The sequence below is a fragment of the Quercus lobata genome, chromosome 2 (assembly GCF_001633185.2).
Source record: "Quercus lobata isolate SW786 chromosome 2, ValleyOak3.0 Primary Assembly, whole genome shotgun sequence".
NCBI lineage: Eukaryota > Viridiplantae > Streptophyta > Magnoliopsida > Fagales > Fagaceae > Quercus > Quercus lobata.
The window spans coordinates 13660392-13683557 of record NC_044905.1 but is presented as its reverse complement, the minus strand read 5'-3'; the positions used below and the strand labels follow the sequence as shown (position 1 = coordinate 13683557).

Genomic DNA, 23166 nt, shown 5'->3' with positions numbered 1-23166 from the left:
ACTATCATCCAGTGCTATGCAGTAGCACAGTTGCACACAGTTTAGCCGCTGGACATTTGTTTTTTCCTTTTTATTTTTTTGTATTTTAGGAAACAATGGGGTCTTTTTAATGCATTTTATTAACCAATAAAAGTACTTAAAATTTTTTTAATTAAAATATATAGATAAATATTATATATATATATATATATATTTTTTTTTTTTTACAAGTGGGGGCCTTCTTTATTTGGGGGCCTTAGGTGATTGCATCAATTGCATCACCTATTAAGTCGACCCTGAACAAGGGAGAGAACAAAAAGAAATTGTGATACAGCTGTGGGAAAATTTGACTCGGCTATTGCCATGATTACTAGAGATTGGAGAGGGAATTTGGTGTTTACTTGTTCCATCAAAGTCAACACCAACATCCTTGTCCAAGTTGAGGCTGAGGCACTTAGATAAACTGTTTTTACTGCCATAAATCACAAACTTATCAATGTAAGTTTTGAAAGTGATTGTCAGGTCTGCATCTATGGTCTGACTTCCTCCACCAATTCTATTCCATGGAGAGTTAGTAATATTTTGCAGGAAACCAAGTATTTAGCTAGTTTAGTTCCTTCTTCTTTTAATTGGTTCCTAGAAAGGCTAACAAGACTGCTCATGTTCTCAGGTGTTAGTCACTTTCAAATAGAATTTTTACCTTCTTTGATTCTAATTTAGCTCCTCCTTATGTTCTGGATGTAATTAAGGAAGATGCTCAGTTTGTATCTTGTTTCTGTTAATAAAAGTTTTTATTCTCAGCAAAAAAAAAAAAAAGCAATAGATTTGTCAGGAATATTGACATGGACAAATTACATTGTGAAGAGTGTCCGAATAATCTTATATGTGAGAAACCTTAAATCCACAATATTTTCATAACAAATTTTAAGTAACATGTTGTTATTAGCTTTTAGTGGGAAAAAAAAGTAACTTTAACTCTGAGCTAAATTGGGAAAAAAAGTAACTTTAACTCTGAGTTAAATTAGAATTAATAACAACTTACTACTTATGATTTGTGAACACATATTGACGTGTGTAGAATAAACTAAAAGTCCTTCTAAAAACTAAAAAAATAATTCTAAAACAACACGTAACGGAGCTTAGGTTTTTTTTTTTTTGGTAACTATATACAGTATTAGATTAGATTAAATAATTACTTTTCTTTTTCATATTAATTAGATTGTGATAGGTTCAAACAACTATGTCAAATCTGTACATAGTTGTTTGAACGCATGTAACGTATGTCGTTACATGCGTTATTATATATATATATATATATATATATATAGATTAACAGTAAACTCTGTGACATCTATTAATTAATAACTCACATTAATTTTTTTTGAAAAGATAACTCACATTATTTTGAACAGTAATTTAAAGGTTTTCTAGCATTTTTGATAGCATTAGGTTTTTTTTTTTTTTAGTGTGTAAAATAGTTTGTGTTCAACAGCATTATCAATATTATAAATACATCAAAACTTGACAGAATTCTATGTTATGTACTCATGTCACATGCTAACCGATTCTTTTTTTGCTTTTAATTTGAAGATTTTTGGTCACTTTGGGCAAACAATAACAAGGTCACAAATAATTGTAACTTTGCCGTATTTAATAGTAAATTATGTCGCATTGAGCAGTAACTATAAAATTTTATAGCATTGTTAATTTTATTTTCATGTATAACCATGACAAGGCCCTATAAAAGATAGCTATGTCAAATCTAACTTTATGCTTTAGCAAGGGGCATTAATTTATTTACTTCTTCCTCTTCTTCTTTTACCAAAGGGCATGCTAACTTACTTATTTCTTCACTTTTGGCAAAAAAATGCTTAGATAGTCCTGAAGTACTACTCCATGACTATCTAAGTATTGCCCACTTTCTCTCTCTCTCTCTCTAATCGAAAACCTCACAAACAAAACCCTCGGGACTAGGCTCTCTCCTCTCTGTAGGAGCTCTTCTCTCTCGTACATTACGAGTTCCTCCCTCCCTTAGCTAGTCCTAAGGGTATTGTTCCTCTTATTATTCTCATTCATCTTATTATCCTTGTTCTAAGTGTGTCAAGTAGCTGACTGTAATGGCGGACGATGTGATCAATTGTTTGGAGAATATGAAGCTAACTGCTGAGGAAGAAGAAACAATAAACATCTCTGATGAAGGTAGGAGATCGAAGATTGAAAGTTGCAATTTAAGTCTGATTGGCAAGTTTCTTACTTGCAAACCTTTCAACAAAAAGGCTGCAAAAAATACATTACGGAGAGCATGGGGATTGGAGGAAAAAGTGCAGATTATTGAGGTGGGTGCAAACTTATTTCAATTTAAATTCAACACGGAGTTTGACTTGGAAAGAATCTTGAAGGGTGGGCCATGGTCCTTTGACAATCAATTGCTCATGCTCAAACGTTGGCAAAAAGGTATGACAGCGGAGAATATGCAGTTGCACCAGGCTTCCCTTTGGATCCAAATATAGGGGGATCCTTTTGATATTGTATCCGCTCGTGTGGCTACGGAAGTGGGGGGCCAATTGGGAGAAGTTGTGGAAGTGGAAAAGAGAAGGAAGCAGGACGACCCCAGTTATTTTATGAGAGTGAAGCTAGCGCTACCAGTCTCAAAACCACTCCGACGTGGTGGCTTCCTAGCAGGGTCTGATGGTAAACGGTCATGGGTCACATTTAAGTATGAGCAGCAGTGACTTCCTATGTTTTGTCATTATTATGGCCTATTGGAACATGACCTGCGCCACTGTGAGAGCCACTTTAAGTTATCAAAGAGTGGTGTTGAGGTTGAATACCAGTATGGGGAATGGCTAAAAGCGACGGGGGGTCATAGCCAATCACCAGGGAAATGCCATACAGAGCAAACGCAAAAGTCAGGATCAGCGAAAGAGAATATCTAAGTTTGCACTCCTGTCTACTCTTGGCTCATCCAAATAGAGCTCTAATTGACTTTTTTGTGAATGGGCAGACTCTTCATCAATTTCAAATGAATCAAATTCCTAAATAAACAACAATATCAATAAATATTAAATATCACTCTTACAAAATAGCAAATAACTTATTAAATAGCAATAAAAAATAACATATTAAATTAAAATAATTTTTTACCTGCATAACTGCTCTAGTCTCTTTGCTAAAAGATTGAATTGGACTCACATTAACAACCTTTCCACCACGTTTTCCAGTAGCCGTTGATGTTGTAGGAGCATTACTTGCATATTCCAAGAAAAGAGAAAATAATTTCTCACGAACATTCAAATATGCAGGAGAACCACTATATCCATAAAGCTTCTTATAGCAAAAATCCACAAACTGAAGCTTATAACGAGGGTCCAAAGAAACTGCTATAGCTAGTAGTACATTGAAGTCCAACCAATACTTCTCAAACTTGGCAAGCATCTGGATTGCCATTCTTCTCATGTACTCATCTTCATTCTCCATTTGTTGCCTCAAGGTTAAATAAATCATGAACACTGATGGAAAGTACAAATTGGCAGCAGGATATTTGGTTCCAGAAAATGCACAAGTAGCATCATAAAAAACAACCAAGAATTTGTCAATCTTTTCTACCTTACTCCACTCATCAACAGTGGGACAATTCTTATAATTAGAGTCAGTCAATTCTAAATGACAAAAAGCATGCCTGTAGTAAAGAGCATTCTCAATCATAAGAAAGGTAGAATTCCACCTAGTGGGAACATCTTGTCTTAAGCCTCTCTTACCATCTAAAGACATTTGATTCACCGACTCTAAAAATTTTTGCTTCCTCACCTGTGAACCTTTCACATATTTAACACTTTCTCGAATTTTTTGGATAGCAATATCAATCTCCTTTAAGCCATCTTGTACTATTAAATTAAGAATATGAGCACAACAACGAAGATGAAAAAAATCACCATTACAAACAAGTGCTTTCCTAATACTCAACTGAGTTCTCAAGATTTCAACAGAAACATCATTAGAGGAGGCATTATCTAAAGTCACAGAGAATACCTTGTTCTCAATTTCCCACTCACAAAGCAAATTATACATTTTCTCAGACAAAGAAACTCCATTGTGTGGTGGAGGCATAAAGCAAAAATTCAACACCCTTTTTTGTAGAACCCAGTTTCTATCAATGAAATGTGCAGTAATGCACATATATCCATCAGTGATTACAGAAGTCCACAAATCAGATGTTAAACTAATTCTACTTGGAGCATCTTTTAACATGAATTTAATCTTTTCTTTCTCCCTTCCATGCATCTTAATCAAATCAGCCCTAGCAGTATTTCTAGTAATAATGGTAGCTTCAGGGCATAAATAAGCAAATATAGCTCTTATGGCAGTATACTCAACAAAACGAAATGGTAAGTCATGCATAACAATAGCAGCAACTAGCAACTCTCTAAATTTATCAGGTTCAAATTTAGATACAGCCCCACCATTTTTACTTAAAAGTAATTGACCCACATCTCGTGTATCTCTTCTCACACAATTTTCCAAATGACGCCTTAAGTTTCCAGTTCCGTAATTACCTGGAACCAAGTAAACAAATCCACATCTCTTACATTTGCATCTTGGCTTCTTGTCTGGTCCGGGAGAAACCATCTCAAAGTGTGGCCAAACTAGTGAAGTTTTCCTACGTCTTTTCTTTTTTTGACCTTCCATTAGAACTGTTACATCTTCCAAGTCATCAACTTCTTCCTCAGTTATAATCTCCACATCATTTGTATTTTCCATGTTATTGCTCTTATTGGTTTCCTCCATCTATACCTACACAGTTCACAAAATGCAAATAAACAACACAATACAAATATAAACACTGTTCTTGACGTTTTATTATTATTTTCCGTCACAAACACTTTTTAATTCTATAATCCGCAACATATGAAATACACTTCAAAAAATAATATACGGATCCAAGGGTTATGAATTTTTGTTGTTTTTCACTGATGGATATACGAATGTTATGGATACAAGGGTTATGAATTCTATAATCCGCAACATATGAAATACACCTTTTGTTGCTTTTCAGCTTTTGCATCTTAACACGTTTATAAGATGGCCAACAAGCATAATAATATAATATCAAGTTGTCTTATTATCATTCAAAGAAACTAAAACAAGTGGACCATATCATGCAATCAAGAAAAACACAAGGCACATGGGTTCAAAGTTTACGGTACAAAAGCTGAAAAGCATCATGCAGAAAAAAAAAAAAAAAACACATTAGAGAGAGAGAGAGAGATAACCGGCTTGAGGGTACTGTTGAGAATTGGCGTGAGAAGAATAATACGGCTGGAATAAAAAAAATTAGATATTTATAAGAAGGTTAAGAGGTTTAGGGTTTAGAGATTTAGGGTTTGTGAAGTTTTAATTTTCAATTACATCCCTTGTAAATTTTTGTAATTACTTACTTTTCTTTTTAAATTTAAAATATATGTTGGATATAAAAGGTATTTGACAAATATAAAATAAAATAATTATTTATTTGTTATACGAGTTAAACGGGTTGTGTTAAGTGGGTCATTTCGGGTTTGACACAAATAAATTGGCGTGTCAAACGTGTCTATTGCGGGTTACGCGAGTTAACCCACTTATGACACGCTTCTTATCGTGTCGCTTTTGGGTCGACCCGTTTATGACCCAAACCCATTAAGGCCCAACCCTAACCCGGAAAAAACCATGTTGGGTTCGTGTCGTGTTCGCGGGTTGGGTCGAACATTGACACCCCTAACTCAAGCAGCACAGTAATTCTGGTGTGGCGGCGGCGAAGGAAGTTTCTGAAGAGAACCCTAGGTAAGCAGAGAGATGGAAGCAAGGTGAATCGCGTGATTCTAGGGGCGTAACGAATCTTCCATTACAACATTCCGTAATCAATGTTGACCTGGAATCAAGCAAGTAAATAAGTGGAGTAATGGAGAATAATGGTGACAACGGTAAGGAAAGTAGTGACGTGCATGGGACAGCTGGAGTTAATGCATTGAAGTGCATGGATCCAAATTTGAAGGCAGCCATGGATGCGTATAAGGAAAGCATTGAAGTGCATGGGACAACTGGGTTTAACGTATCAGTTATGGAGAATATGGCCAACACAGTGGAGCCAATGCAAAACAAACAAGTGGACATTTACATGCAAGATGGGCCGGATGTGCCAAAGCCCAAATCTACGTGGGTTAGAATGAAACATGTGGATCGCGGGCCTAAGGAAAAAGAGAGTGGAGAAATTCAATCTGTACTAAGGAAAAGGACAGCCACGGAGATAAGAGACAGAGAGGGTGATACGAGCACTGAAGCACATGGTGGGAAGAGGGGTAAGATGGAAGCTCACGACAAATACTCGAACAAGATATCAGCGAGGGTGGATGATCACCCTTGCCGGAAGCAATGAAAATATTAAGCTAGAATTGCCAAGGGCTTGAGAACCTTTGGACAGTTCGCAGCCTTCGCAATCTTATGAGGGATCAAGCTCTCAGGGTTTGTTTTTTGATGGAAACAAGACTTAATAAAGAAGGTTTTAATGAATTTTGTGGGGACTTACCGTTTACTAACCGTTTTATTGTGAAGTATCCAAATGCAGGGGGCGGGTTAGCTTTACTTTGGAAGGGTGATGTCCAGCTAGATGTTATCAATTATACGGAAAATCATATATTGGCCAAGGTGGTGGAGGAAGACGGATTTGTGTGGTTTTTTACTGGGTTTTATGGTTGGCCTGAAGCTGGTCAGAAGGTTAAGTCTTAGGCGCTCCTTTGACATCTCAAGACGTTGGTTGATGGTCCGTGGGTATATATAGGCGATTTTAACGCCATCTTGCAGTCCACTGAGAAGTTAAGCAAGAGACCGCCACAACACAGCCAAATGGATGCATTCCATGAGGCTCTAGATCATTGCCAACTTGAAGATTTAGGCTTTAGTGGCTACCAATTTACATGGAATAATAAGAGGCCAGGCGATGCAAGTACTAGATTGAGATTGGACAGAGCTACAACGACGGCTGATTGGAGAACTAAATTTCCATTAACCACAGTGACACATCTATCTAGTCATGCCTTTGATCACTTGCCAATCATTTTGAATGTCCAAAGTTCCAGGAAGTCATGGTACAAAGGCCAAAAGAGTTTTAAATTTGAGGAAGCATGGCTCTTGTTTGGTGACTGTGAGGAGGTAATTAAAGATGCATGGAAGAGAGTGGGGCCAAAGCTACAGGGCTTGGAGTGGTGAAACATAAAGTTGCTGCATGTGCTTCGGACCTACAGGCTTGGGGTTCATCAAAAGAACAACCCGAGGCTAAAGAAATAAAGAAACTACAGAAGCAGATTGAACAACTGAACTCAGCTGATCTTACTGAAGAGATTAGAGCTGAATATTTGGTGACTAGTAGAAACCTTGATGCTCTTCTTCGCAAGCAAGAGATTTACTGGGTGCAAAAGTCGAGAATTCCTTGGCTGAAATATGGGGATAAAAACACAAAGTTTTTCCACTCAAAGCATCCCAAAGACAAAGGAGGAACCATATTCAAAGATTAAAAAATGCAGATGATATTTGGGTGGAGGAAATGGAGGAGATTGCAGGCATGGCTGTGGGTTATTTTGAGGATTTGTTTAAGGCAGGAGCATGTGACAGAATGGAGGATTGTCTCAACACCATTAATCCAAAGATTACTCCTGAAATGCAGCATATATTGTCCTCTGCATTTAGTGCAGAAGAGGTCAAAACAGCGCTATTCCAAATGGGACCAACAAAGGCTCCTAGACCTGACGGTATGAATGCTCTCTTTTACCAAAAGTTTTGGCAGATTGTAGGTGACTCGGTCACTAATGCAGTGTTAGATTTTTTAAATTCTGGTTATATGGTGCTTGAAATAAATTACACTCATATTGTGCTTATCCCCAAAATAAAATCACTCGAGAAAATCTCTGACTTCCGCCTTATTAGCTTATGTAATGTAATTTATAAAATCATCTCTAAAGTCCTGGCCAATAGATTGAAGCAAATTCTCCGACAAATGATCTCCCCAACACAAAGGGCTTTTGTCCCAGGCCACTTGATTACTGATAATGTACTATTAGCATTATGTGCATGGTGTGTCACCACCCCATCTTATTCAGTTTTGATAAATGGGAAACCATATGGTACTATCTCTCCATCTTACCTGTTTCTATTATGTACAGAAGGTTTCACATCTTTGTTGCAGAATTCAAAGGCTGAGGGGCTTATACATGGAGTCTCTATTTGTCGAAGGGCCCCAAGGATCACCAACCTTTTGTTTGCAGATGATTCTTTAATCTTTTGTCAATCAAAGCAGCGTGAGGTGCAGGTGATTACTGAAATCTTGCAAGTGTATGCGGGAGCCTCAGGACAATGCATAAATTTGGAGAAATCTTCAATGTACTTCAGCAGGAATACACTTGTAGAGCAGAAAAACCCGATCATAAACTCTTTGGGAGTGAAGGAGGTGGACCGGTTTGAGACTTATTTGGGGCTACCCACATTGGTAGGTCGAGCAAAATATCACTCATTCGCCTATCTTAAAGATAGGGTGTGGAAGAAGCTCCAAGGGTGGAAGGGTAAGCTGTTATCGAAAGTCGGGAAAGAGGTGTTGATTAAGGTAGTTGCACAATCGATTCCCACATACACCATGGGGGTATTTCAATTGCCCAAAAAGCTTTGTGATGAACTCGATGCAATGTGTGCAAGGTTTTGGTGGGGGCAGGAAGGAGAGGAGAGGAAGATCCACTGGACAAGTTGGAGTAAACTAACCGAGGCCAAGAAGAAGGGAGGTTTGGGTTTTAGGGATTTAAGAACCTTCAATTTATCCATGCTGGCAAAACAGGGGTGGAGGCTAATACAAAAACAAGATTCCTTACTGTAGCAGTGCTTCAAACCTAAATATTTCCCACGGTGTCATGTTTTGGAAGCAAAGGAAGTACCAAACTGTTCATATGTATGGAAGAGTATAATGGCAGCAATACCAATTCTGAAATCTGGATGTTATTGGAGGATTGGGGATGGATCAGAAGTGAAGGTGGTAACAGATAAGTGGATTCCAAATCATCCAACAAATGGGGTGATTCATCCACCGGAGGAAGAGGTGCAGGACTAGTACATGTCTGATCTAATTAATCAAGACCTGAAAGAGTGGAAGAGTGACTTAATTGTTGCGAAATTCCACAAAGAAGATGCCGATGCTATTTTGAAGATACCACTGAGCCACAGACAAGCCTTGGATGCAATAACATGGCTACATACAAAAAAGGGAGCATACTCAATTAGATCGGGTTATCATGCTACGAGAATTTTGAAAAAGAGCGAAGAGGTGGCTGAGACATCCACGGGTCCTTTTGGAGTGCAGGTTTGGTCAAAACTATGGAAGCTCAAAGTGCCCAACAAGATTAAGGTATTCAGATGGAGGGCATGCCTAAACACCCTCCCTACCCGAGCTAACCTGGTGAGAAGAAAAATAATTGAAGAGGAAGTGTGCTTGCTCTGCTCTAGGGAGTCCAAAACAGGGGTGCACGCCTTATGGGATTGCGCCGTGGCAAAAGATGTTTGGGCAGGGGGTTGCGGGAGGCTGCAAAAAAGCCATCACGGACAACAAGATGTGCTTTAATTATTTCTCGAAATGTTCAACTGTCTGACCATACCGGAGTTCGAACTTTTCATTGTGCAAGCTTGGTTAATATGGAACCAAAGGAATGCAGTTGTTCATGGGAAAAAGATTGTGGACCCGAGGTGGCTGAACAAGAGGGCATGCGATTACTTGAATGAATTCCAACAGTCCCAAGATCAGTTGGACATTCCAGTTCAAACTGATGCAAGTGTATGCACATGGAAACTGTCGTCGGACCCTGTTTTCAAGTTAAACTTTGACGCTACCATATTCTCGGACCTGAACATGTCTGGGGTGAGAGTAATAATTCGGAATTGTAAGGGGGAGGTAATGGCAGCAATGACTGCAAAAGGTCCACCGGTTGGAGGCAGTGAAGAGGCAGAAATCTTAGCATGTCGAAAAGCGTTGGAGTTTGCCATTAACGCTGGTTTTACAGACTTGGTTGTTGAAGGGGATAATGCAGCTATAATGTCTTCACTTTCATCATCTGGGGCTAATCAGTCACGGCTTGGGCACATAATACAGGATATCCAATGGTTGGCCAATGGGATTAGATGGGTTGTTTTAGTCAAGTTAAGCGAAGTGCAAATTCCGTGGCACATGCTTTAGCCAGATATGCGAAAGATGTAACAGAGGATATAGTCTGGTTGGAGGATACCCCCCCACCAGCTATTGAGGCATTGTATTATGATTCCTTACATTTAAATGATTAATAGATCCGTCCATTTTCAAAAAAAAAAAAAAAAGTATTGCCCACTTTTGGCAAACAATATTAATTGACCCGTTTGGTACATGTGTTTAAAAACTGAAAATTGTTATTTGAAAACATTTGTGGAAATAAGTGTAGGTGAAAAAGTATGTGGAAATACGTGAAATGCTGTTTAAAAACTAAAAATGGTTGTTTGGAAACAGAAACCAAACACCCTCTCACTGTAACACATTACAATAACTTTATGTATCCAATGAAACCTCACATCACATTAAGCAATAACTTTATGGTTTTGCGGTAGCTATTTTTTCAAGTTAGATTGTGTTAGTGTTACAAAATGATTGTGTCAAATTCGAAGGTATGTTATGCCATGTCACATGCTAATCTTTTTCATATTTTTGTTTAAATTTTTTTTTTTTAAATTGTACACTTTTTTTTTTTTTTTTGGGTGAAAAATTAAAACTGCTCACATTGGGCAAACAATAATAGAGTCACAAATGACAGTAACATTGTCACGTTCATTAATAAAAACTTAAGTCACAATAAGTAGTAACTCTACAATTTTTTATTACATTTTTTTTCATGTTACACTATGACAGAGTCTCATAAGACAATTATGTCAAATCTAACAATAGGTTTGTTTCACCATGTTGCATGCTAACCTATTCCTTACATTTTAATTATCTAACTTTTCTCACTTTAGGCAAGCACTAAAAGGGCTATGCATGACAGTAACTTTGTTAAATGGAATGGTATTTTACTTAACCATTTTGTAGTAACAGAATGGTTTCATGGCAAAAGTTGTGTCAAACTAATGGTATGCTTTGTCAGCTTAAGGAATGTTCCATTGATCCCAATTGACAAGAGGCACATTGTACTTTTGCAGTGCTAGGGATGCTACATAGGGAACGGTGGATTCCAATTAACAATGGTGATGATTTCTCTTTGCATACTAAATGGAAATTAGATGATAGTAGCTTATAAGATATGAATTAGCAAAGCATAATGTGAAAACACCAAAGGAAGCTAGTTCCGTGCTTTACAGGGTTAAAGAAAACAAACGACTCACCCAACAAATACCTCACCAGGGCATCTAGTGCATTTTTCATTTTTGCATAAGGTCTCATCCTTCAATATCATGATTGGGTCGATCAGGTCAGATCATGAGTGAATAGAAAATCTAAAACGTACATAGCTGTTCCAGCTGAAATACTTGGAATAATTCTACCACTTCTACTAGGAGTAGCCTTTTTATTGATGCACTTAGTGTGTCATAGTGTAACATTCTTACAGAAAATTGAAAGAGCTGTCCAATCATTAATGTATAACATACATATTTTAAGACAGCTATTATTTGATCAAACACTGAAACTTCCATGGTGATGGGATTACAATACGGAACTAGCTGAAAATAAAAACCAGTTGCTTGTGAAATCCAAGCAATTCCCAAACTAGGAGCTTACTTGTTTGTCCATCCAAATTACACATCGCAGACAGTTTCCTTCAATTAGTAAATCAAAAGCTTTGTTGATATCGTCAAATCTTACCTCATGTGTTACAAATTCATCCAGCTGTAGTTCCTGATAGTAATTAAATGAAAGAAAGAAGAAAATATGATCATCTACTGATTATTTTTGCTAATACCACCTCAGATACTGGCAGGTGTCCAGACCTTGTTATCATATAGACAAAAGTTTTTGATCATGCACTGAAGAGATACTAATGGAGCAAGGGGGAACACACCACAAGATGAAATTGAAGATTGATTGACAAGCTAATTACCATTATCAAAGATTTGCAACTAAAGAAAATCATAGTAACTGTTAAATTACCTTGTCTAAGTATTTTTTAAGGAGGATGGGAATATCAGATTTAGCTTTGAGTCCTCCAAATAAGGATCCCATGAGACTTTTCCCACTGTGAAGGACCTCAAAAGAGCTGAGGCTCAATTTTGCCCCTGGCTTGTCCACTCCTAACACAATTGTTTTTCCCCAACCCTGGGAAACAGAAATAAGATTATATCACAAATTATTTGTCAGCGCATGATAGCATAAAAACACACACACACACACACAACAAGCATATTTGAAACTTGAAGAAAAAAGAATAGGAAGGGCGACGGGTATGTGGTACTACAATCAATAAACTAATTGAATGGTTCCAATGTACTGCATGTTATTTTGCTAAAAATTTCTCTTCAAAACATCAAATCAATAACTCCAGATGTGCTCAAATTCACCAAGCTCTAGTCTGTCTGGTCATCAAGCCATGACTTAATTTCTTACAAATTGGTATAAGGCCAATTTTTAAGGCACCACTAGAGCTGCCTTGTTTCCTCTTGATATATGTTTGAGAGGTGCAATGCTGGGACCAGATTTGATAAAATATGCCATAACTCAAGTCAAGTAAAGCTGACAGACCACAGAGAATCTCTAAATGCAGAGAGGCATCCTCTAACTCCAAGTGATTTGGAGAAAGACATCCAACAAAAGTTTTGTTAGTAATGAGAGAGAGAGAGAGACCTTTCGGCAACAAGCATATGCTTCATGCACCAACGATGCCATTCCAACACATTCAAAGCAATAGTCCGCGCCCCCATCTGTCATCTCATTGATCACCTGTTCAATGAGATAAAACAAACTGCAAAAGATTAATTTAAATTGTCTGTGAATGACGATACAAACATACTGCACATTTTGTGCTTCATTATAGACACTTCTTCCTTCGCTATCAGAATTAGATGAACCAAATATTAATCATCTCTGATTCTCATATCAAGTTCAACCCTATGAATAATATAATAAGAGTATAAGAAAGCTCAATTTCTCACAGACACATAAAGCATTAATAACTTGACAGTACAAGACATTCTTCAGCTTGCTCAAACTAACAAAAGCCTATCTACTTGCAGAGCAAGAAGGGTTTATCTCAATATTAATGATGGATAGAAGTATAAAACTTAACAATAGAGTCATCAAACAATTATCATATAGTTTAAGAGAAGACCTGGCTCACGGATTTGTCTCCACAGTTTCCAGAATTGACAAAGTCTGTAACTCCAAATTTTTTTCCTGTATTAATAAGAACAATATCATCCATAACCCATGCAAAGCTCACTCATAACATGAGAATGACATAAGACTTTTTACACAGTTACATTAATCAAAGTTAACCTGACTGGAAATACAGAAAACCTCAGATTGAGCAGATCAAATGAGCTATATTCTCCTTAAATAAGAAAGAGATGCCCCTTACTTCATCAAAAGACGATTTCAGATTTCTGTGTCACTGTACCCAAATAAAAAGTACTAACCAGTTTCAAATTTGTCTGGGTTCAGATCTACACCAATAATTTTTGTAGCTCCACAAAGTCTAGCTCCCTCTGCAACCTAGCAAACAGACAGGCATGAGCTTTTCTCTGCAGCCTCTCAAATATAAATGCGAGGAAGTAGAAAAAACAATACTTATACAAAGTTCTGCAAGATCATACAGCTAATCCAATAGACCCCAGCCCAAAAATAACAACAGTTGATCCTTTCTCCACATCTGCTGTTCTCCAAGCAGCACCAACCCCTAAAAACCCAAATATAATAGAGGTTATTGTCATGTCAAAGGCCAACCTTCAACAAGTTGAGCTGTTGGGCGTATATGTTTTCCAAACTATGAGTTTTAAATATAAAGCTTGAATAATTAATTCACTATGAATGTTCAATTTGTTCAAGTTAATTTGTGTCAATTCAAGTGACACTTCCATTTATAACAAAGCATATGACCAATTACCTGTTGATACTCCGCAGCTAAGAAGGCATGCCCTGTTTGGAGGGATTGAGGGATCAATTTTTGTTACATGGGCAACGTCTACCACTGTATACTCACTAAAGCTTGAGACAAATAGAAAATGATATAAAACCTCTCCTTTGAGGTCAGTGAATCTGCTGGTCTCATGTCTAGGCATCCACGGAGATACCTTGAAAGGGAGTTTTGAACATAGGTTGCTCTTTTTTGACCTGCAATCGACACAATCTCCACAATCTGGCATGAACGTAGGGATGACAGTATCTCCTTCACTTACTTCATCTACATCTTCTCCCACACTTTCAACAACCCTAAAGCAAATAAAAAGTGGTGGAATATAATAAGCTCTCTCAACTTTAATGCCTGAACTCTGAATAAGCCCGGACAATATGATAGCTCTATGCCATCTAATGCATGTGCATGATCAGTAATGCTTAAATATAGAAATGGCAAGACTAGGATATTGTAAGAAAAATATCTCAGTGTTAGATCAACAGCCAACAGAATGAGATTACATCAGTTAAGGTGATTTAGTCTAAATCAAATGCCAATAAGACCATTATCTGCAAAAGAGCTATTCTGATCACCCTACCAGTACCAGTTATGCCATACTCCCTCAACTTTATCAAAGCAGTGAAATTTCAGAACATCAAAAATGTAGTGACACTAAAACAAGAAAAGAAGAAAGAATTCTGATTGGAAGTATGTAAATGATTAGTAAAATGATACATCATGCAAATAGCTCGACTAGGGTCATGCTTGAGGCATAGTAGAAATCAATTATCAGTGAACTCATACTAATCGCAAGCTGATCTAGCAATCCATCAAGATGCAAAAGAGAACTGTATTTATTCTTGAGGGCAAAAACTTATATAAAGTTCCTTAAGTATTGTACCTTATATTTCTAATTAAATTCAATCATGTCGTTGTATTGATCAATGAACCACATAATTGAATTTAATTGCCCTTGGATAGGTTGAGCTCAATATAGTTTGAGCCCTAAGCTGATAAATTTAGATGGATTTTTATATGTATTTAATAATCAATTAAATCAGATTTATTTAAGTTTCTATTTTATACATTTTTCTTTTATTTGAAAACCACTATTGTTACCTTTTGAGATACAAAATTACTAATTAAGTTTTTGTATTTAGTTTTTATCTTGTTGTCATAATTTTCAATCCATTAAGATGCAAAAGAGAACTGTATATATTCTTGATGGCTAAAACTTATATAAAGTTCCTTAAGTGTTGCACATTATTATGATAATTTTCATGGTTATTTTTATTGTATTATTTTTGTTAGGTCCTAAGACTTTAGGAACTAAATGTATTAGAACTTCAATGTGTATTGTGTTGGCAAACCATAATCAAAACTTAAAGTCTAGATTTAGGCTGCTCAAAGTGTGTTTATGTGTAAAGTTAGAATCAAGTGATTGCAGAATTTATTGGATTAAATCTGTAAGGCTCAATTGATCGAAAGTTAGACTCGATCGATCGAATCTCGTGTAGATTGTATTTTCTGCAAAATTTCCAACTCAACCCAAGCTCATATGACATGTAGGGTTTTATGTTTTGCTTCAAGTATAAAAGGAAAAACCCTAGCCACGTTTTAGAGGTTGTTGATATGTTGTGTGTGTGAATCTTCTATAAGATCTAGAGGTGTTTACCTTCATACACACTTAGGGTTATCAAGATTAAGATTGATGTCAAGTTAGTGATCTCTTCAGTTGCTATTTCAAAAGCTTGTGATTGCTGTGGATCAAAGAAAGAAGTAGTCCATGAACTCAGAACTGTCACATGGTCGTGGTAGTAAGTTTTCTATTTGAGGTAACAAGAGGATGTTAGTGGTCTAAGTCTTATTATACAAACTTCAATTCTTTCTTAGTGGATTTGTTTTACCTTGAGGATGGTTAGGTTAAATCCTATCCAGGTTTTTTACCAGTTTGGTTTTTCTAGGTTATCATATCGTGTGTTCTTTATATTTCCACACTATTTACATGATATGATTTGAATGTGTTTAACCTAGATCTTATTAATGAACTTGTTAATTAACTTGGCTTAATATTAGGTTAAACAACTTGTGTTTAAGGAGTCTAAGAACGTTCAATTTCATTATCTTCTAACTCTTTATTATGAAATTCTAGTTCTTTTTTAAGATTTCAATCTTTATTTTCGGTTTAATCTTAACTTTTGGTTGTATTTTTTATATTGCTTGTAATAAATTTAACAAGATCTTATATTTAAGATTCAATTAGATTATTTATTCTTCTCTCTTTTAGGTTTTCAAACAAATTAACATTTTTTGGTAGATATTTTTAGATATTTATAATTATAAAAATATCTACAAATAAAAGAAACAGTAACTACACTATGAAATTATAATATAATTAACAAGAACAAAATAAAAATTTTAATGCATGGAATAATAAAATGTAACTTATTAAAATATTATTGCAACTTTACATAATAGAATCTACCACATGGGAGATTGATTTATAAAAATTAAAATCTCAAATTATTGGGAGAAATGAATTGTTAATGATTATTTGATAAGCTCACAATATTTTTAAAAAAATATTTAGGATATCAATTAGGTTAAATTTCTATTAGTCTAATATTTTAGGGGCTTTTTTAAAAGTGGGGCCAGGAAAGAGTGCACAATTTTCTTATCTATAATCTATAATATATATAAAACCAAAGATCTTTGATTTTTAGTTAACCTCATATATTTTACCACATAAACTTTTGAAATGTTACAATTTTACATGTTATTATTCGATATTTTTACTTGAATTTAAATTTTATTTTATATTTAAACCCTCTAATAAAATCTTGTTACATCATTTTTTTTTCTATTAACTGTGGAATAGAAAGTTTCATATATAAATACAATCATAATAAATGCCTATTAATAATTATAAAAATAAAAAAATAAATCACATTTTGTTAAACTTTCTCATACAATACAGTGCATGTGCAAACAAACAATGCACCTTTTTAGAAAAATTTATATAAAAAAAAAATTTTGATTTAAAAAAAAAAAAAATTGATATTTACAACAATAGGAAGAGATTTGAACTATAATTCTCCTAATATTTAACAAAGTAATGAGAAGTTAGTTTTTAAGTTAGACACATCATCCAGGGATTAAAAATAGTTGTTTTAAAAGAGTGAGTTTCGGAATGATAAAATTTAGTTACAAAATTGGTTGTAACAAAAATTTTACCAAATAAACTTTACAAATTGACATGTCATCAATCATATAAAAGTAATTCAGTTATTTGTTTATACTTTCTCAAAAATTTAGTATTTTTTATTAATTGTTAAAGTGGCACAAGTCACATTAATTAGTTACCCCATCTATTGGTGATAGGCATATACAAATCTTCTATCTACTCTATATTCTACCAATCATAATCTGTCATGTTTTAAAAAAAATTTCTATATTAAAGTTTGGTTATTTTATAGGAAAAGTCAAACAAATATATAACAAAGTTATAATTAGTGTACTATAGAGAATTTGTATTCTTGACATGCACTTTTCCTATTGCAGATAAATTGTATAACATGTTCTTCTTTTTTATGCGACCCACACAATTATGAGGGGAGGAATTATACACCCATAACAGGGCATGCTTCCTTCCAAAATATTATTAAAAAAAAAAATGGATTAAGAATTTAAGCATAGGAAAAATCAGTAAATCACAAGACACATTATCGCGAGAAACTCCAAAAGACATGTTGCATCACAAGAAACAAAATAATAAATGGACAAGAAAGAATGTAAGACTAACCCGATAGCTTCGTGTCCGAGAATCCTTGGAAAAATTCCAGGAAAATCCTTCAAACATAAAACAAAAATTGGCATATATTTTATGAGCCAAATTTCAAGAAGTTATGAAAGTAGAAATAAAAGTATGAGAGTTTTCAGAGTGAATATGGTTAAACCTTCAATTTCCAGAAAGTGATATCGCTGTGGCAGAGAGAGGTGCATATGATTCGAATCCGAACCTCATGAGGCATCGGAGGTGCAACCATGACCTCCTCTATCACTAGTGGCTCACCTGGTTTGCGATTAACCGCAGCTACAACAATACAACACAAAAGACAACAACAACAACAACAGTAATAAATCACTTTCTGACACTTATTCCAAGAGAGACAGGAAGTGAAACTACTCTTCACTGTAGAAAGAATATGGAGGCTATAAAAGCAACACAACAAAAAAACAAGACAGTTTTTACACACCTCTACATCGAATGGGGTTTCCTCTGGTTTCACTTGAAGATTTCTCATCCATGGCGGCCGAAACTCCACGCAGTCTAATCTCTCCCTGTCGCTGGCTTGTTCTCTCTTACAATGTGGGACTAGGTCCTCATAGTGGTTGGCACCAAACTGGTCGTATTGCGTTAATTTATAAGGGCCAATGAGACACAAATGAACAGTTTTTTTTTTTTTAAATGCATTTTAAAATGAATAGTGTTTATTAAACGCACTAACATCCATAGTAGACGTTGTAAAAATTATGTCATTTTATCACATCAAAAACTTACTTTATTATTTTACCACATCATTTTATAATATCCTATTTATTAGATGTTCTATATTTTTACCGCTTCATTTAAATATTATTTCTTTATTTTTTTTAATTCTTATTTTATTCTTTCTTTATTATTTGTTCAACAGTAACATTTTATTCTTTCTTTCAAATCTCAATGTACCGTACAGTTGCTGAGAGTGAAAGGGAAATAAAAAATTAATAAATCCAATATACCACACCTTATCATACAGTTATATATTTGTAATTGTACTGTAACAAGTTGCAAAAAATATAACATTTATAACATCTAATAAATAGGGTTAAATTTAGTTTGATGTGAAATATGTGCCAAATATTTAGTATTTGACACATATCTCACATCTGCTATGGGTACTCTTACGCTGTTACACAAAATAATAAGGTGTGCTGACCAGAAAAAAGCTGACAAAATAATAAGGTGTGTTCTAGTATTTTTCTTTCTGAAATTTGTGAAAGTCAGACAAGTATAACGGATACGGATCCTGAAAAGTCGAACCTTTTTGCTTTTTGTTTTTTGTTTTTTTTTAAATAAGTAGAGGAGCCCTCTAACTTGAAGTATTGAAAGTTGGAACCGTGCCGCCTTGACTCAACTGGCCAATGAATGCGACTCTATTGATGGGAACTTTCCATCTAAGCCATTATCTAAAATATCTAATTTTATAATTTGTTAAAATGAGTGATTGAGAGTTAAAAAAAAAAAAAGGTTTCTTAGGCAATTTCTTAATAAGCTGTAAGGACCAGATTTGAGACTTTAGTCCAGACGATGGATGGACCTAAACCCAAAAAGTTCAAAATAATAAATTTATAGAGAGTGGGTTGAAAAACTGAGTTAAAATAAGTTGGATAACAAATAAAGTGAACTCAATTGACAAGAACAGGAAAGTAGATTGAATTGATCCAAAGAAAACCGTCATCGACAAAGTCTGAGGAAGTCAATTCTTATATATTTCTTACAAGTTTGTTCACAAAATTAGTTCCTGACTGCTACAGTGTTTCTTTCTTGATTTCTCGATCCCTTCTTCATGGAGAGTATCTTCTATTATATAGTACTCTTTAGACAATCTTGGCCCTTCACTTGTTGATCATTCAAGCCACTACTTGAATGCTTGTCCCATCAGACACCCTCTCAGTCCCTCTGTGCGTTGGGGTAACCAATGCAACATTGTTCAGGAGTCTTCTCCACATTAATGTAGCCAGAAAGTTAGCTGCAGAGCATTCAATGCGATGGTAGCAGCTTTTTCCTTAAATGTTTTAGGACACCTCCCTATTTTGTGTTCCCATAGTGCTTATCCATATCAACAGAGTATTCTTAGGACATTCTCCCAAACGGCAGACCACCTCTACGGACCTCGAACTTGGTTAGCCAAGGAGGCTCTCATCTTCGGCACAACACCCTAGGCCGTTATGATCAAAATTGACTTCTCTGTTTGCTAACATCGGCTCTTTTGACAACATTTACCCTCCTCGAACGCCTTCAGTCCTCGGCTTGGGCCTTAGGTCCATTATATACATAAATAATGGGCTCCGAGGTCCAATGCCCATACATAAGCTATTTTTAAAAAGTTTTAATATTTTTATGAGAAATATAAAAAGTTGTCAAAAAATTAGTTACTTTTTTTATATTTTCATAAAAATTTTAAAAAATATTCTCTAAACCAATGCTCATGAACATATGTAAACCTTTTTTCATTTAAAAAAAAAAGTCTAATTAATGAATGCTCTTAGACTAATTAACGAATGTTCTTAGAGTATTTATTAATCAGTAATGTTACAATCATAGACTAATTTACAAATATTTACAATGGGTGAATGGCCTCCAAAGTACTTGAGAGAACATCCATTAATGATTTAGAAATGTTAGCCAATACCCAAAAGGATGAATGAATATATTAAAACATTTAAAAAAAAAAATATTGACTCTGTGTTTGGAGGGATCAAAGGGGTGGAAGAATAACTATTGGTGGAAACAGAGTTGTTGTGAGTTTGGGGGAGGTGCTTTTTTCATGGTTCAAGCAAGGCCAGCTCTATAGTACAAGCGAATGAGGCAATCACCTAAGCCCCTCAAGTAGAAAAAAAAAGTCCCCAAATTTTAATAACTATAGTTATTTATTTTATTGTAATAGTAGTAATTAAGCCCAAATATTAGCCAATAAATAATATAATTTTTTTTATCAAATGTGTGTGTGTGTGTGAGAGAGAGAGAGAGAGAGAGAGAGAGAGAGAGAGAGAAATTTTATGTCCACAACATTTTTTACAACAAATCCTAAGTAGTAAGTTGAAATTGGATGTTATTGGTAAGTAAAAAAGTAATTTAAGTGGTGGGTTCAAATTAGAATCGGTAACAACTTAACACCTAGAATTTGTTGTTAATGTAGGGAAAAAAAGGCAATACACAACAAATTTCAAAATAATTGAGGTGATAAAATTTTATTGGTTCTCATCTAGGTGTACCATTAATATCAATTTTTTCCTTACCACTATCATTCTGCCACATTAACCAGTGTGAAAAATTTTATCAAAATTTTCATCAATAAACTTTTTCAAAAAACAATTCTATGTAGTTAATTAGTAATTTTGCACGTAAGATAAGATAATAGAGTTTAAGTAATATTTATTTTTTTTAATAAAAAAATCATATAAAATACCTCAATTCAGTTTTCACCTAAGGCCTCCAAATGCATCAAGCCACCCTTAGATCTAGAAAGTAGACGCAAATAGTAAAAGCAGGGGCGGGCCTGTTCGATAAGGTAATTCAAACAATAGTTTTTAGTATTTAAACACTGAAAACTGTGGGCCAAAAAAAAAGCGTTTGGTAATAGATTTCATTTAAGAGTGTTTGAGTTATGTTTCTTATTTTATTTTAAGGTATCTAACAATTAATTTAGAAAACTTCTCCTACCAATTTTCAAATAACATTACTCAACAACACTTTTGTAAATATTTAAAAAGGTGTGGGACCCACTTGACAAGACTTAACATAACTACAACTCTCTCTCTCTCTTTCTCTCTCTCTCTCTCTCTCTTTCATGTTTTTCTTTTTTTACTCTCTCTCTCTTTTCCTCCCTTCTCTCTCACATTTACTTCCCTAATAAATATTAATAAAATAATTGTACTTGTTAAAAAGTTACCTCTTAAAAAAATACATACTCATACTAAACACACAATTATATTTTTTCACATTTTAAAATATATTGTTTGAAACATGGTAGTAATAAATACATTTTTTGCATTATAAGTATTTTAAATACGTATTTTTATAATTTTTTTTAAACTGCAGTTTTAACATCATTTGAACAACAATTCTTAAAAACCTTGCCAAACAGGCTAAGGAGGTGTTTGGTAAAAACCTTGCCAAACAGGCTAAGGAGGTGTTTGGTAAAGAAGCTTAAGTAATGTTTTTTGGATATTTTTGATATACATGTGAATGAAAAAAATATGTAAAAATATGTGTTCTTTTGTTTAAAATGCTCTAAAAATTACTTGAAATAACCTACTAATGGGAATGACGAGATTACGTCTCCTAGACGAAGCCAACACTCACGACGAAGTCATCCTGAATGACGAAGAAACCAATCATCACTGACGAGAATAGGGAAATCATTCAATATAGTCAATCAATGACTTGGGCAGTTATAAAACCAGCCAGGCAGACCGTTGGGAGCCTATTAAAAGCCCCATTATTAGGCAGGAGGCGTTACCAAGAAAAGCATTAACGACCACAACGGCTAGCAACCAAAGCCACATATATAAAGCCCTCACGTTGTCAATAGAAGGTACATACATTCACTAAGAAACACCCCTTACTATCTTACTAATCTGTTTCATCTCACAAAGTGCTCTCCTATTCTAACTTTGGCTTCAGAGACGTTGTGGCAGGTACTACATCGGTGACCATCTTTGAGTAAACATTCACGCAGACCGAAGGTTGGTTCCATCTGCCTATTTCGACTGACGAACTCACGCTTCATCAGTTTGGCGCCATCCGTGGGGAGCGACATTTTTATATTCATATTTGAAAACGTAGTTTCCATCAACTTCTACATTCAGATGGAACCCAATCCAGATTCCGCAGCCTTGGTCTAGCAAGTTCAAGCTTTTGCAGCCACCATTGAAGAACTCACCAAACAAAATCAGGAAATGAAGCTACGGCTTCAACAGGCTCAACAGGAGGAGAATCGATCCAAGGATAACATGGAAGGAGAAGGGGATAGCCATAGGAGGAGCATTCATCAAAGACCAACTACTCCAGACGAACAAAATTCAGACCTCCTTCGAGAGATGAGGAAGGAGATGGACGAACTGAGGAACGCTATTAAGGAAAAGACAGACCGAAGCGTAGACAGAATGGTAGGGCCACAGATTCACCCTTCACCGCGGCAGTATTTGAATGCCCCGTGCCGTCAAAGTTTCGTCTACCTCAGCTTAAGACCATCAGGATCACCTTAACACCTTCAAGATGACGCTAGGTCTTCAA

General features: G+C 35.3%; 1 protein-coding gene across 1 annotated transcript; it reads right to left on the bottom strand.

Moving 5' to 3' along the window:
- Positions 1-11526: 11526 nt before the first annotated feature.
- On the bottom strand, positions 11527-18516 carry LOC115974596 (alcohol dehydrogenase-like 7). The gene is made up of 10 exons (XM_031095016.1): positions 18362-18516; positions 18062-18198; positions 17908-17954; positions 14097-14422; positions 13807-13889; positions 13630-13705; positions 13323-13387; positions 12839-12934; positions 12149-12313; positions 11527-11896 (listed from the first exon to the last, which is right to left on the bottom strand). Exons 1-10 carry the CDS (start codon positions 18411-18413, stop codon positions 11768-11770), a joined length of 1176 nt encoding a protein of 391 aa, XP_030950876.1. The 5' UTR covers positions 18414-18516; the 3' UTR covers positions 11527-11767.
- Between the last annotated feature and the right edge of the window lie 4650 nt (positions 18517-23166).